This window comes from Emydura macquarii, unplaced genomic scaffold, assembly GCF_026122565.2.
Source record: "Emydura macquarii macquarii isolate MOO-44397 ecotype Brisbane River unplaced genomic scaffold, CSIRO-AGI_Emac_v2 contig_587, whole genome shotgun sequence".
In the NCBI taxonomy this organism is placed as follows: domain Eukaryota; kingdom Metazoa; phylum Chordata; order Testudines; family Chelidae; genus Emydura; species Emydura macquarii.
Genome location: NW_027130724.1, coordinates 85690 through 99396, shown reverse-complemented (window position 1 = coordinate 99396; position 13707 = coordinate 85690). Strand labels below are relative to the sequence as shown.

Genomic DNA, 13707 nt, shown 5'->3' with positions numbered 1-13707 from the left:
AAATATAGTGCCCATCTTCAAAAAAGGGAGGAAAGAGGATCCAGGGAACTACAGACCGGTCAGCCTCACCTCAATCCCTGGAAAAATCATGGAGCAGGTCCTTAAGGAATCCATTTTAAGGCACTTGGAGGAGAGGAAGGTGATCAGGAACAGTCAACACGGATTCACTAAGGGAAAGTCATGCCTGACCAACCTGATTGCTTTCTATGATGAGGTGACTGGCTCTGTGGATGTAGGGAAGGCGGTGGATGTGATATACCTTGATTTTAGCAAAGCTTTTGATACTGTCTCACACAGTATTCTTATCAGCAAGTTAAAGAAGTATGGGTTGGATGAATGGACTATAAAATGGATAGAGAACTGGCTAGAGCATAGGGCTCAACGAGTAGTGATCAATGGCTCCATGTCTAGCTGGCAACCAGTCACAAGCGGAGTTCCCCAGGGGTTGGTCCTGGGGCCGGTTTTGTTCAACATCTTTATTAATGATCTGGAGGATGGGGTAGATTGCACCCTCAGCAAGTTTGCGGACGACACTAAGCTGGGGGGAGTGGTAGATACCCTGGAGGGTAGGGATAGGATACAGAGTGACCTAAACAAACTGGAGGATTGGGCCAAAAGAAATCTAATGAGGTTCAACAAGGACAAGTGCAGAGTCCTCCACTTAGGAAGGAAGAATCCCATGCACAGCTATAGACTGGGGACCAACGAGCTGGGCAGCAGCTCTGCAGAAAAGGACCTGGGGGTAACGGTGGATAAAAAGCTGGATATGAGTCAGCAGTGTGCCCTGGTTGTCAAGAAGGCTAATGGCATATTGGGCTGCATTAGGAGGGGCATTGCCAGCAGGTCATGGGAAGTGATTATTCCCCTCTATTTGGCATTGGTGAGGCCGCATTTAGAATATTGTGTCCAGTTTTGGGCCCCCCACTACAAAAAGGATGTGGACAAGTTGGAGAGAGTGCAGCGGAGGGCAACGAAAATGATTAGGGGGCTGGAGCACAGGACTTATGAGGAGAGGCTGAGGGAACTGGGCTTGTTTAGTCTGCAAAAGAGAAGAGTGAGGGGGATTTGATAGCGGCCTTTAACTACCTGAAAGGGGGTTCCATGGAGGATGGTGCTAGGCTGTTCTCGGTGGTGGCAGATGACAGAACAAGGAGCAATGGTCTCAAGTTGCAGGGCGGGAGGTCTAGGTTGGACATTAGGAAAAAGTTTTTTACTAGGAGGGTGGTGAAGCACTGGAATGGGTTACCAAGGGAGGTGGTGGAATCTCCATCCTTAGAGGTTTTTAAGCTGAGGCTTGACAAAGCCCTGGTTGGGATGATATAGCTGAGGTTAGTCCTGCTTTGAGCAGGGGGATGTACTAGATGACTCCTGAGGTCCCTTCCAACTCTAATATTCTATGATTCTATGGCCCAACATTAATACAACTAATACGCTCAGCACTTTCAAGGCTAACTCCTTAGCCAGGGTCATCTCTTCCGTGTATTCCCTCCAATGTACTGACCTTTCCTAGGTATTGAAATGGCCAGGACTCCTCATTTCCACTTCAAACAGGCTGCAGTGCCAGGTGGCCATTAGAAGTGTGGTGCCATCTAGGGCCCAAGCATAATTTTTTAGGGCCCAGTACAAACTTGTAACATAGATCCCCTCCCACACACATACCACAATCCCTCATCCCATACGTACAAGCTCATGAGCCATGAAAAATGTTTTCCTCATGGTAATGGGGGTTGCAGCCTGGGCTGGGAGGAGGAAAAAATTGAAGCTAAATTGTAGAACATGCCTGAGGATATTTATAGAAACTTATTTCCCTGTATCTATTGTCCAGATTGTGTGAGATTTTCTGGCGCCAATCAGAAGCAGTGTTAGAGCAGTCTCAAGAAACATTCGGAACAGTGAGTTAGGCCCTTCTCTAGAACAGAGAGTGTGTGCTTGTGCAATTAAACTAGGACTTGTAGTTTGAGAGTGAGAGACAGAGATTTGTGCTCCCTCCATGACATGGTCTATCATATCAAGAACTACCTGTCCCAGAGTTCCTTGTGCATAGGCAGGAGGCAGGGACAGTTGGTGGGAGGGGCAAAGCAAAGCCTCATAAGACAGTGGGAGCCAATACTGCTGCTTCTTCTGGTAGGATTTGCAGGCCCAAAATATATGTGAATAAGTGTCTAATTCACTCACAGTCACACACACGCTCCATACTGCCATGTCTGGTGGTGGTTATAAATACAAACCAGGCAGCCAAGAAATGTAAGGAGGTAAAAGAAAGGGAACTAAAAGAAGCTAAAGGATGCCAATCCATCCTCCAGTTTTTCAAATCAGACAAGGCCTTTCTGCAGTCAGGCAACATACTAACTAGGGAAGCGGATGAACAAAATGAAGACATTGACAGGATATACCTTTCTAATGACCAAAAAGTTACCAAATTGTCAGCAAACTTGTAGGACTCTAAGACTCTGTGTTATGTTAAACAAAAATAGCGAAGGGGGCATTTTTTCAGAAATGTCAAATATGTAACAGTAATTTTAGAATTCAATTTTTTTTCATGGCTCATGAGATTGTACGTATGGGATGAGGGATTGTGGTATGTGTGTGGGAGGTGGCCCGTGTTACAAGTTTGTACTGGGCCTGAAAAAATTATGCTCGGCCCTGTACGGGGTGGCAGAGGCTGGTGCAGAGGAGGGAGTTGAGCAGAAGGGCTGTGTTGAGCAGAGAGGATGGGAGGAAAGGAGAGACAGGGGACTCTAGAGGAAGTTTGGATGGGGGGAGGAGGAGAAGTGATGGGGATGGGATGGTAAAGAGCTGCCCCCTCCTTGCAGCCTATGGGCGGGAGGGCAGGGCTGCTGTAGCTGGGGAAGGGAGGCAGAAGACCCTCCTGGGGGCAACAGGGTTGGATAGTACCTCATTCTGTCCTGGGGGGCTGGGGTGGCTCCCTGAGTTTAGTTTCCTGACCTCACCTGGGCTCTCCTAGCCCTCCAGAACTGCCTGAGCCCTGCCACGCTCAGCCCCTGCACTACCTGGCCATGGAGTCCAAGCTGCAGGCTGTGAGTAGGCCTAGCTGCCCCCTACCCTGGCCCCATGCGATGCTTCCAGCCCCTGGCCTACAAGCTTTGGTCCCTCTGCAATGTCCTGCTGTGCCAGGAGGAGATCACCACCTGGGCTGCCCTGCCCTGGTCTTCTCCAGCAAGAGGAGACCCACCCAAAGGATCCCATCTCTCCTGGCCAGCCTGCTCTGGATTCCCTGTGCCATAGGGCACCCTGATCCCTGCCTCTTGCTCCCCTCTGCATCCCTCCCACCCCACCTGGGTCCCTTCAGCCCTGGACATCTCTCTCCTGCCCTCTGCAGAGTTTCCTTTCCTCTGCTCTGCTCTGCCTGCCATGCTCTGTCCTGGAGCAGCAGGAGCCGGGGAAGGCTGGCTGGGCCCTCAGTGAAGGAAGGGAGCTACCTCGTCCTACAGAGGTGCTGGGGGGCAGAGGCAGGCGGGGTAGCTGTGGGGGCGGAGAGAGGCAGCTCTATGGGGGGGGGGGGTAGTTTGTGCGGGGAGCCTGGTTGGGTCCGGGCTTGGGGGGCGGTTTGGTTTCCTGAGTGACGTTTCCATCTAGTCCCCGCCTGTCCCCGCCTGCCCCAGCTCCCGGCTCATCCGAGCAGCCCCAGCCCAGCCCCGCTGCGGCCCGCGTTTCGCTCAGTCCCGCTTCCGCACGGCCATGGAGTGCAAGGCGCAGACCGTCTGCATCAACTTGCAGCCCCAGGGCCCGGCTCCCCCCTACCCCGGCCCCCCGCAGGGCTTCCCCGCCGACCAGCCCGCCGACTTCGTGCTCTGGTCCCTCTTCAATGTCCTGCTGTGCCAGAAGATCGCCTGCCTGGGCTGCCTGGGCTTCCCCGCGCTGATCTTCTCCATCAAGGTGAGACGGACCGGCCCGGGTCCTCGGCGCCTCCTGCCCCAGATCCCCTCGGTCCCCCCAGCCCGCCCCAGATCCCCCCGTGCACCCAGCGCCCCGGTCCCCCCAGCCCGCCTGGGTCTCTCCAGCGCCTTGATCCTTCTAGCCTGCCCGGATCCCTTCAGCCCGGCCGGGTGCCCCCAGGCCCCTGGTCCCCCCAGCCCGCCCGGATTCCCCAGTGTGCCCAGCGCCCCGATCCCTGCAGCCCATTAGATCCCCTTGTGCCCCCAGCGCCCCGATCCCCCCAGCACGCCCGGCCGAGAACCCAGGTCCCACCCATCCCCACACTCCGATCCTTCCCTTTTCCTCATCCAGTCCCGTAGCTCCCCAGCTCTCTCCGCCCTCAGTTTAGTTCCCCTTCTCCACACGCCCGGACCCTGGCTTTCATTTCTTTGTTCAGGCCCCTCCAGTACTTGACTGGCTTCTCTGCTGGTTCCAAAGCATGACTCCATCTACCCTGGGAGGCCAGTTGGACTGCCCCACACCGGGGGCTGTCCCGTGTGGCTCCTGCTAGCAGCTGTCTTTGGTCCGGGCAGAGTGCAGCCTTTTGGGTTAGGAGTTTGCAGCAGAGCCGGTTGGCTGTGAGCATCTAACTTTACGGGAGCCTGAGTTTGGGCCTTGGAAATGAATCACTGGGGAGGGAGGGGGGCTGTTGGATGGTGAGGTATTTAGGGGCTGCAGGAAGGTTTCCAGCTGAGAAGGCCGGACCCTCCTGCACTGGTGGTTTTCAAAAAGAGGCCAGAGAACCATCCCTCTTGGATGGTTTTCACAACAACAAATCCTGCACCCTTGGCAGGGGGCGAGGAGGGGCGGCAAGGATCATCTCTATCTCTATGGGTCCGCGACTCTGAGCAGCAGATCAGTGATCCTCCAAGAGGCCGCAGAGCCTCTCAATCAGTGGATATAGACTAGAGTTGCGGGGAGCCCTAGTTATGGCGCAACATCCTGAGTGTGCAATGGTTGTGTTGTGCCGCTGATGCAATGGGGTGAGCTGGCTGGGTGCAATCCCTTTTTGTGAATCAGTGCTTCTCTCTCATTCCCTGCTCCCCATTAGAGGATCGGGGATAAGGACCTGGCATGTCTGGGGCGTTTGCTCAGCGCTCCCTGCATTGCCTCTGGTGAGTGGGGTGGTGTGGGGAATGGCGCCCAACATTAGTGCTCAAAAGAGTGTGCAGATCGAGACCTGGGAATAATCAGCGGGACAGTGCGATGGGAACACCAAACTGCTGTGCACGGGACACACTTCAGCTTATCCATGGGCTGTTTTGGGTGCCCAAGACTCTCCAGTAAGTGTGAAGGCTCCAGTAAGTGTGAAGGGATGTAGCCAGTCTGCACTAGGAATTAACTGGCCCCATTTTCCACAAGGAGAGGTTTATCCAGTGCACTCATGGTAAGTAAAGGGCTCCTTGGAGCTGGAGTATAGAAACAACCCACAGAGGAACACACGTGTGTCGTGCCAGGGATGGCACATGCAAACCAGGCACACAGTAGCATGTGGATTACTGTGTGTACCACTGGACCAGCTTTAGCAAACTGGGAACTTGCAAATGACATACCCCCAAAGTTTTAGGAACTGTGCATTCGTTTTTCTTTTATAGTATCTGTTCAAGCTCTCTGGTGTCTCATCCTCTGCAAGAACAAGAAACACCTGAGGTGCACCAAGAAAGAAATTCAATATTTAGTATTGGGGAAACAGCATTATTCATGTTTTCCTGTCCATCGCTCCAGTTTTCTTTCTATAAAGTCTTGACTAACACACAGTACATTTATCCAGAGTTTAGGGCATCCAGTGTATTTGTAATGGTCCATGGTGAGGGCTCTAGAGGTGAGGTTATAATGACAATTAGTAACCAGATTTCCTGTCACAAATGGGACTTGTTAGCAGACTTTAGAGGCCCCCATGCTAGGTCTTCAGAATCAGCCTTTGCCAGGATAGCAAACAACACTCTGGTTAGGCCATTTTGTCCCTCTCCTCTGACAACACCAAGGTGCCCCTCCACCCTCAAATACATATCCTGCAGGATAGTTTTACATATCCCAGGTGATGTGGACTTCACCCCTTCCTTTGAGCAGCTGTACCACTATGAAACACACCTCTCAGTAGGGAGTCATCATTTTCCTGATCTGCTGCATCTTCCTTTGCTCGTTTTACCCTGTTACTTCAAGTTGTCCCTAGCTACACTAGGGGACAGAGCGGTTGCTCTCATTGCTGCAGGTTCACACCCGTCATATTCTTGCAAGGGGCTATGTATTTATGTAAATGGGAAAGGGGGTCAATTTCATGTATTTGCCTAAGTGCCAGTTAGATTTTAAAGCTGAAAGGTGGGTGAGGTGATATCTTTTGTTGGACCAACTTCTGTTGTTGAGAGAGACAAACTTTGGAGCTAGACAGAGCTCAGTTTTAGGAGCAGATTCTTCTGAGGGCATCTTTTACCTTGGACAGCCTCTCTCAAAGCAAAACACTTGGGGTTTCTAACTAATCAACAGTTTATTAATTCCCCCAGGACCATAAAAGTATACAGTCAACAGATGTGGTTAATCAAATGACAAGCGCCTGCTTAGTTTCGTATTAGCCGTTATTCATGCATCAATCCTGTTAGGCTATAGCACCATCTTGTGGTCATGGTTTTTTTGTTGCTTATTTAAACTTCCCTCCCTCCCTTTGTTTCCTTATTAGACAAAGACGGCACTGTAAAACCGAACAACAGTGAATCAAGGATATTACACCGATGGGTGGGACCAGCATGCAAAGAAGCAACTTTATACAAATGATTATTATACAGATGAGCTGCATATTTACAAAAGGCCATGAATTGCATGATATCGAATGCTCAGCACGAGCAATGTTTTTGAAATCCTGGCCATTTTGCAAAGCTGACACTTGGATTCTACCAGTCCTAGTGAAACCTCAGTGAATAAACATCTGAACTAGCTCCCTTTGAACTCCGGCTTCTTTTCTTTCAGCTGCAGAAGTCAGGGACTTCTCTATAGCTCAATAAGGGGAATGGGCTGTGGATGCTTTAGTCTGGCACAAAAGGATTTAAGATTTGTCCTGATTTTTCACTTGCTTCTGTTTTCTTTTCCAGGCCAGAGATCGGAAAGTACTGGGGGACCTGAAAAGTGCCCGGCGCTATGGCACCACCGCCAAGGTGTTAAACATCATTGGTTCACTGCTGGTGATAATTGCTATTGTTACGATCCTTGTCTTTTTATCTTTGGGAGACCTTTCTAGCGTCTTCTAATGAAGTTCCTTTGGCTGGCACCACCCAGGCATTCAGAAAGGAGGCTGGAAGATAACCCACGTGTTGAGGAAACAACCCAGTGCTGGCTGTTCATGCTGTGATGCAAACTCACAACAGGCCACGAGTTCAGAAATGGACTCATTAATAGCACCATTGTAGCTTTGATACTAGTTACGTCCTCACTTTCATTTCAAACCTGCACGGGCCCCCGCTCCTCTGCTCTGGGCACTATAGCCATGGAATTGGCCACTACTTGCTTCTCCCTCTTCCAGCCTGATTCAGTTGTTTACCTTTTATGGATTTCTTACACTGAAGATCATCCATGTTCACTGCTGCTGTGTCCCTCGCTCTCTGCAGTGCCTGACACGGAGAGGAATGGATGATGAGATCACAGGAGGCTCTAGTCTACCTCACTTTGTACCTAGAGATGGAACGGAACCACCTGTTCTTTGGGGTAGTTTGGGTCCAGGCTTTGCCATTGGCCCCCATTTCTACAATGGGCCAAATCAAAACATGGGTTCCAAATCCCCCTCCCATCCCCCCACTCTCCATGCTTTGGGACATTTAGATCTGGATTCAGACTTTGTGCCTTGGCTCATTTTTTATCAGTCTATATCAACCCAGCAATAATGTTCAACTGGGGCAGTATTTACAGCAGTAAAGCCATCTGTAGACTCCTGCCTGTGCCTTTTCCTGCAGCCACCTGCCCGGTGGGGAAGAGAGAAGTGTAAAGGGGACAAAATAGGGTGGTGAGGGTGAAATGTTTAACTTGATCTGGGTGATCTGGGCAACATCAGGTTTACCAGCTAATGTGGGAGCAGGTGGCCCCGCCACACCTGTGAGAGATCTCAGTGTGGGGGGGAGGGGAGGATTTGCTTAAATGGGAGAAACCCAGCTGAGTTGGTGGCAGAGTAGGAGGGAGAGGGGAGCAGGCCTTCAGTCTGCAGCCCCTGTGGGGAAGGCTGGCTGAAGGCAGGCGCTCTTTGTGCATCTGCTGCCCTACAGCTCCTCCTGGAAGGAAGGGTGGGCTCACCCCGCCTGATGCTGATTCACTTTGAGAGGGGACTATTCCTCTCTGTTCACTTGTGAACTCAGTTTAGGGCCCCAGCCCAGTGAGCGCCTTCTGAAGAACAAGAGCCTTAACCCAATTTGGGGATGCTTCATCTTTGGTAACCTTTTGTTCTGGTCATTGATGCCCTGAGACAGGGTGATCTAGCTGGGGCCCAGCTGGATGGCTGAGACTTTTCGGACTGGAACTGATTTGGGAAAACTACCCGGGCATTGCAGAACAGGGGTCTGGGTGAGTGCAGCCTAGGGGGTGCCTGGGAAAGGTGCCGTGGTGTTAATCTGATTTTTAAAAAAGGCCTTATGGTGGTTGGCAGCTGCACATTTTGTACCCACACATCTAGTTCCTTGCACACCCTCTCTCCATGCAGCCAGTTCCAGGGCTCGAATACAGAAGCAGTTGTTGTGCTGAAAGCATGGGGAGTTTCCCTGCTCCCTCTCCTGTTGTGTCAAGGAGGGGAAGAATTGGGCTGAGTATTAAATAACTAAATGCATCCGTCTATGACATACCCATTCCAAGCGGAAGCATCGGGCACTCGGGTGCCTTTATTCAGTATTCCATACCTAGGTATGTGTTTCTTTCTTTCATCCCCTGGGTCCATTCCTAGAATAAGTACATCCCTGGGGCTGAATTGTGCTTCCTTTGCCAGCACCTGGTGGGGCCCTTCTCATCATGGATCTACCCCAAGCATCCTTCCTACATGGCACTGTCCCAGCCTGTCATGTCCCTGTACCTGTGGAGGCTCTTAGTGCATGGGGAGGGGTTGGGAAATAGTTGAGAGGGCACAGCTGTGGGGAGAGGGAGATGGTGAGTTGCACACACTGCTTCCCCATCCCCAAACTGTGGGGAAACTGCAGAGAAGATGATCTCAGGCTCTGTTAGCACATTTGCAAAGCCCTTTTGTGCTGAAGCATCCGCTTTAGGAAGGCTCCAGTGGCAGCTTCAAGATGTAGAGTTCCTTGTTGCCCAGCTCTAGTGGAGTTTGGGGACTGGAAACCCAAGAGAAGAATTTGGAAAAAAAATTTCTAAAGTAGAATCTGAATTTGCTCCCCCACCTGCCCCCTCTCATGGGTGGCAGAATCTGGGCCTTTGGTATGAGCCAGTGCTCCCATGGAGCCGAGAGGTGGGCGGAATGTGAGTGTGAGGTCATTCCCACCAATCTACAAATCTCAGGAGACCATCAACTTGGTATCCACCACAGATGTGCCTGACAAGAAAGTGATCCCACAACAAATGGCAGAAGAGGCCCAGATGAGAAAGAATATAGTAATCTCATGTAGTCTGGTATCTCAATGCTGGCGGCCTCAAAGTGAAGAATGTTAGTAAATACTAAAACCAATACAATTCTTTTATATATTTTTATACATATATATGTTAACCAAAGTTCTTTTCGTGTATAAACCAAAGTGTTTTATATCTACAAATCTAGTGCTCTGTACCTATCAAACTGAAAAGTTCTTTGTATTTAGGTTGAACCTTAGCGGGGGATCAAAGGAAGGAATGTATGTAATCAATAATGGAATGTGTATAATCTTTTACTCATGGGGTTCTCAAACTTGTTTTGCTGGGGCCCCCTTTGAAAGTATTTCAGGCTGTGATGACCCCCTTCTAAAAGTAGCAACCCCCCCACCCCCCACCATGCCACCCTTACTTCTGTGCTGCTGCTGGTGTCAGCGCTGCCTTCAGAACTGGGCTACCAGCCAGCAGCAGCTGCTCTCATGAGCCCCCTACAATAGTCTTGGGACCCCTTTTGGGTTGGGACCCTCAGTTTGAGAAACACTGTTTTACTCTGACCTTGTTGACCTGTGAAAAATTGTATTCACATGTCCAGAAAGGGACCACTGGTGATTGACAAGGAATGTCTGTTATCACACATGTGTTCTGTAACTGATGAGACACTGGTGATTGACAATGGAAGTTTGTTATCACACATGTATTCTCTGATTGATAAAATAATGAACCACCGCTTGATGTTTAGATCAGTAAGAACCACTTATTGTCACAAGTGGTTTTTGTAATAATGGATTGGTCACGGATGTCTTTAGCATATTAATGAAGTAAATTGAGACATCTAAGATGGAACTTGCAGTTAAATCAATCACGGGAACAGAATTTCTTTGTTCCAAGCTGTATATAAGGAAAGAGTTTTGGGGCGGTAAGTCAGAAGCAGATTGAGTGACTGTCACTTCTCCAGTGATCAGATTGGTAACATGTATTTCTTTCTGCATTTGGTATCATGTTGTATTAATCTTTGACTAATAATTTTTTATTAAATTGCAAATGAGCCAGCTATCTGACATCTCATGTTGTTAATTTTATCATTATTAAATTTGAATGTGCAACAAGCATAAACTCCCCACAATGTGCCTAAAATTGGAAGATTATGTCATGGGTGAAATTGCTACCTGACCCCAACTGGTGCCCTACAGCATATGGGTTAAGACTAGAGCTGGCTGGAAAATGAATTTCCTGCCACAAAAAATTTCAAATTTTTATTTTTTTCTTTGTCCCACATAGGAATGAAATGCCAAAATTTCTTGCAAAACAACATTAAAAAATAGTTTGGGGTTAATCAATATATTTTATTCCAGTTTCAACCCTTTTAAAAATGTATTCTTAATTTTTTAAATAAAGTAAAATAAACTTCAAAACAAAAAGTCATTTCAAACTAAAAAATCAAAACTTTTTATTAAAAAAATATCAAAATGGGACATTTTGACATTTTCAAAATGTGTTTCTTCCCATTTTTTTTTCTAAATGGAATTTTGTTTAAATTGATATGATTTCACAAAAAGAGGTTTTGTCAAAACAGCTATTTTCCATTGGGGAACTGTTTCAATGAAAATTTCCAGACCAGCTGTAGTTAAGACCCCGTACGCATTTTAAGTCCAGTTAGATGCTGTTCTTATTAATAAGGGCAATTGTTTAAAAGAATCCTGCTAAGTCATTTCTCAGTGTCCTGCTGAAATCAGGCTCATTCTGTAAAGATATACACTCTTCTAATCCTTTTAGGTTTGTTACCTTTTGATTTCAAATCTCTTCTTGTGTTCTGAAGCAGTGTAAACGGGATCAGCAATGTGGTCTATAACTGCAGCGCTTGGAGAGCCAGAGCATGCAGTCACTGAAATGACACGATTGAACTTTCCTAGACAGCTGATATTGAATGAAATGAGCATGTTTTTATTTGCTTACCGCATAGAAGAGATAACATATCTAAATGATGCAAGGAAACAAAGTCTTCAGCAAAGATACAGATAATCAATGGTATTTCTGCCGATCACGGGTATGACTATGTCAGATTGCCTGCAGTGACTCGCGTGTGAGAACCAAACTCAGGGCAAACTGTTAAGAGTCAGAGAACAAACCCCAGATTGGCTGTGGGTTCTGTACTTCAATTTCACCAACCAAGTATCAAGTGTAAATTCCTCAGGCACTATAACAGCAATAACATAGAGCCACAGACAGTCCCCTTGGGCACTCCAATCCATCTCGCCAACCAGGTTACCCTGACTTTTTGATAGATGATCCTTTATAGTTCTAATACCTATGTGAACAATACTAAAACACATATGAACCAGACTGGCTCCAGCTTTGTATTTGTCAGGGTTCAACTGAGACCTGGGGACCTTGGCTGAGCTGGCACCTGGACTGCCAGCTTCACGAAAACGTTCGCTGCAAACTTGACATGCGTGGAGGGGAAGGAGAAACTGTCTTCTGTTGCTTTCGCCCCTGGAAGAGCAGTTTGGGTGTCGGTTGGTGAAGGGAGATTTGGCCAGTCATTGAGTGACACCTGTAAGGTGGCCTCTCTGGTTTGGGGGAGGGATGGGGCGTGGGAATGCCCTCCGAGAATGCAGGAGAGCCTCTGAAATGAAGCCTTAAAACTGTCTTAGTAAAATAAACCACAGGAGACAGTGTTACTGACTAACTGGGATCTGCTATTAGTGTGCTCAGGAATTGACACAACGCTCATTCGATTCTGACAGAAAAGCTTTAATTACTATACTTAGAAACATCAAATGAGCCCCCAAACCAAAAGTCCAGTATATATTAGCTGCAAAAGCAATTTTCTTCACTAATGCAGGCAAGAGGTGGAGATGGTTTCTTAACAGCTTCTCCCCAGAGCCTGGATCCGTGGTCTCAGAAGAAAGCCAGGCAAGATGAGAGTTCTTGTCAGTTTCTTGTGGGGAGTGATTCCTCACTCTTGAAGCCTGCACCCTAGCTGTATTGCTTTGCTATTTATAGCCTTAAGTTCAGTGTTTTTCAAGGCATTTTGGTAATTTACATGAATGAACAAAGAAATTCCAGAAAACAATACAAGAGAGACACCCATGGGTTTTACTTAGTTAAAAGGCTCTAGCCACTTAGATTTGTTGTTTAGTCAACAATCCAGCACTTGTATGTTACAGTGTTTCACCCTTCAAACAAAGGGGTATTGGGTTGCTGTGATGACATTGAGCAATACCTGACGTGGCATCCAGCCATGGGTTTTGATCATAAGGTATTTTGAGAGGTCTGGAGCCATGAAGGTCTTGCGCCCTGCATGTAACACATTTCTGTTTACAGCATAGATGAGTTACCCACAGAGGACAAGTTCATTAGGGAAAATGGTCCAGACAGGAGGGGCTATTAATCCTTGGTGAAATAGTTATCTTAATGAAATACCAGACATGCTTTGAGAATGGAAAAACCGTGTGTGTGTTGCAACGAAAAGCAATCACCCCTTTTCAAAAGGAACTCCAGCCACCATTTCACATACTCTGCAATATGCATCTTATTAATATTTGGTAGCTTAATTTTATAAGTAGGCCCAGCCTAGCTAAAATTTTACGGTCTACAACAGCTTCCCTAAGGATATGAGTGAAGCCACCTGTATGCCAGGCTCCAGTAAGATGGACAGAGCCCTAAGGAGAGCATGGGCCCTGTGCTAGCCCAGTAACTGAGCATTTCCATTCCCTGCCGAGGAAGTGGCTGGGCAGAGAGAAGCATAGCTGGGAAGTGTAGGAACTTTCAGTGCTCTGGGAGGAGGGATGGCCAGGCCGTGGCTGGTTTATCTGCCATAGCTTTCAGTCCAGGGGAAACTGAAGTTATTGTTTATTATTTGTGTTGCAGTAGCACCTAGGAGCCCCAGTCATGGACCAGGATCCCATTGCGTTAGGTGCTGTACAAAAAGGAGCTTGCCTCCCTCTCCCCAAGGAGCTCACAATTTCAGTATAAGACAAGGGAGAAGAAGGAAAAAGGAGACAAATATTGGTCAGTTTGATAGGCAGTGGTCTCAGCACACCAGTGGCCTAACTGCTTTGCCATCAGCATCCAGAGGCTTCTGTGTGAACAGAGTGACACCCGCTGCCTTTCAGGATTTGGGAGTTGAATTTCATTGCACTCAGAGAGGCAATGCGAGTCTTGGTAGCTTGTGTGTGTGCGCATGCATGCACACTAGTGTATGTGAATCTTGGGGTATGTAGGGGT

At 48.2% G+C, this 13707-nt stretch overlaps 1 protein-coding gene across 2 annotated transcripts; it reads left to right on the top strand.

Annotated features, from left to right (window-relative positions):
* Window positions 1-3681: 3681 nt before the first annotated feature.
* Window positions 3682-10540, top strand: LOC137148019 (dispanin subfamily A member 2b-like). 2 transcript variants are annotated; one of them, XM_067540435.1, is made up of 2 exons: window positions 3682-3897; window positions 7020-10540. In XM_067540435.1, the coding sequence occupies exons 1-2, from the start codon at window positions 3700-3702 to the stop codon at window positions 7173-7175; spliced, it is 354 nt and encodes a 117-aa protein (XP_067396536.1). In that variant the 5' UTR covers window positions 3682-3699; the 3' UTR covers window positions 7176-10540. The 2 variants fall into 2 exon arrangements, 1 of the variants encoding a protein (XP_067396536.1); XR_010918421.1 differs by having other exon boundaries at window positions 3761-3897; window positions 6611-7152.
* The last annotated feature ends 3167 nt before the right edge of the window (window positions 10541-13707 follow it).

Coding starts and splice junctions, on each gene's coding strand:
- LOC137148019 (XM_067540435.1), top strand. CDS start 3,700: ATGGAGTGCAAGGCGCAGACCGTCTGCATCAACTTGCAGCCCCAGGGC. Junction 3,898..7,019: donor CGCTGATCTTCTCCATCAAG/GTGAGACGGACC, acceptor TTTCTTTTCCAG/GCCAGAGATCGGAAAGTACT.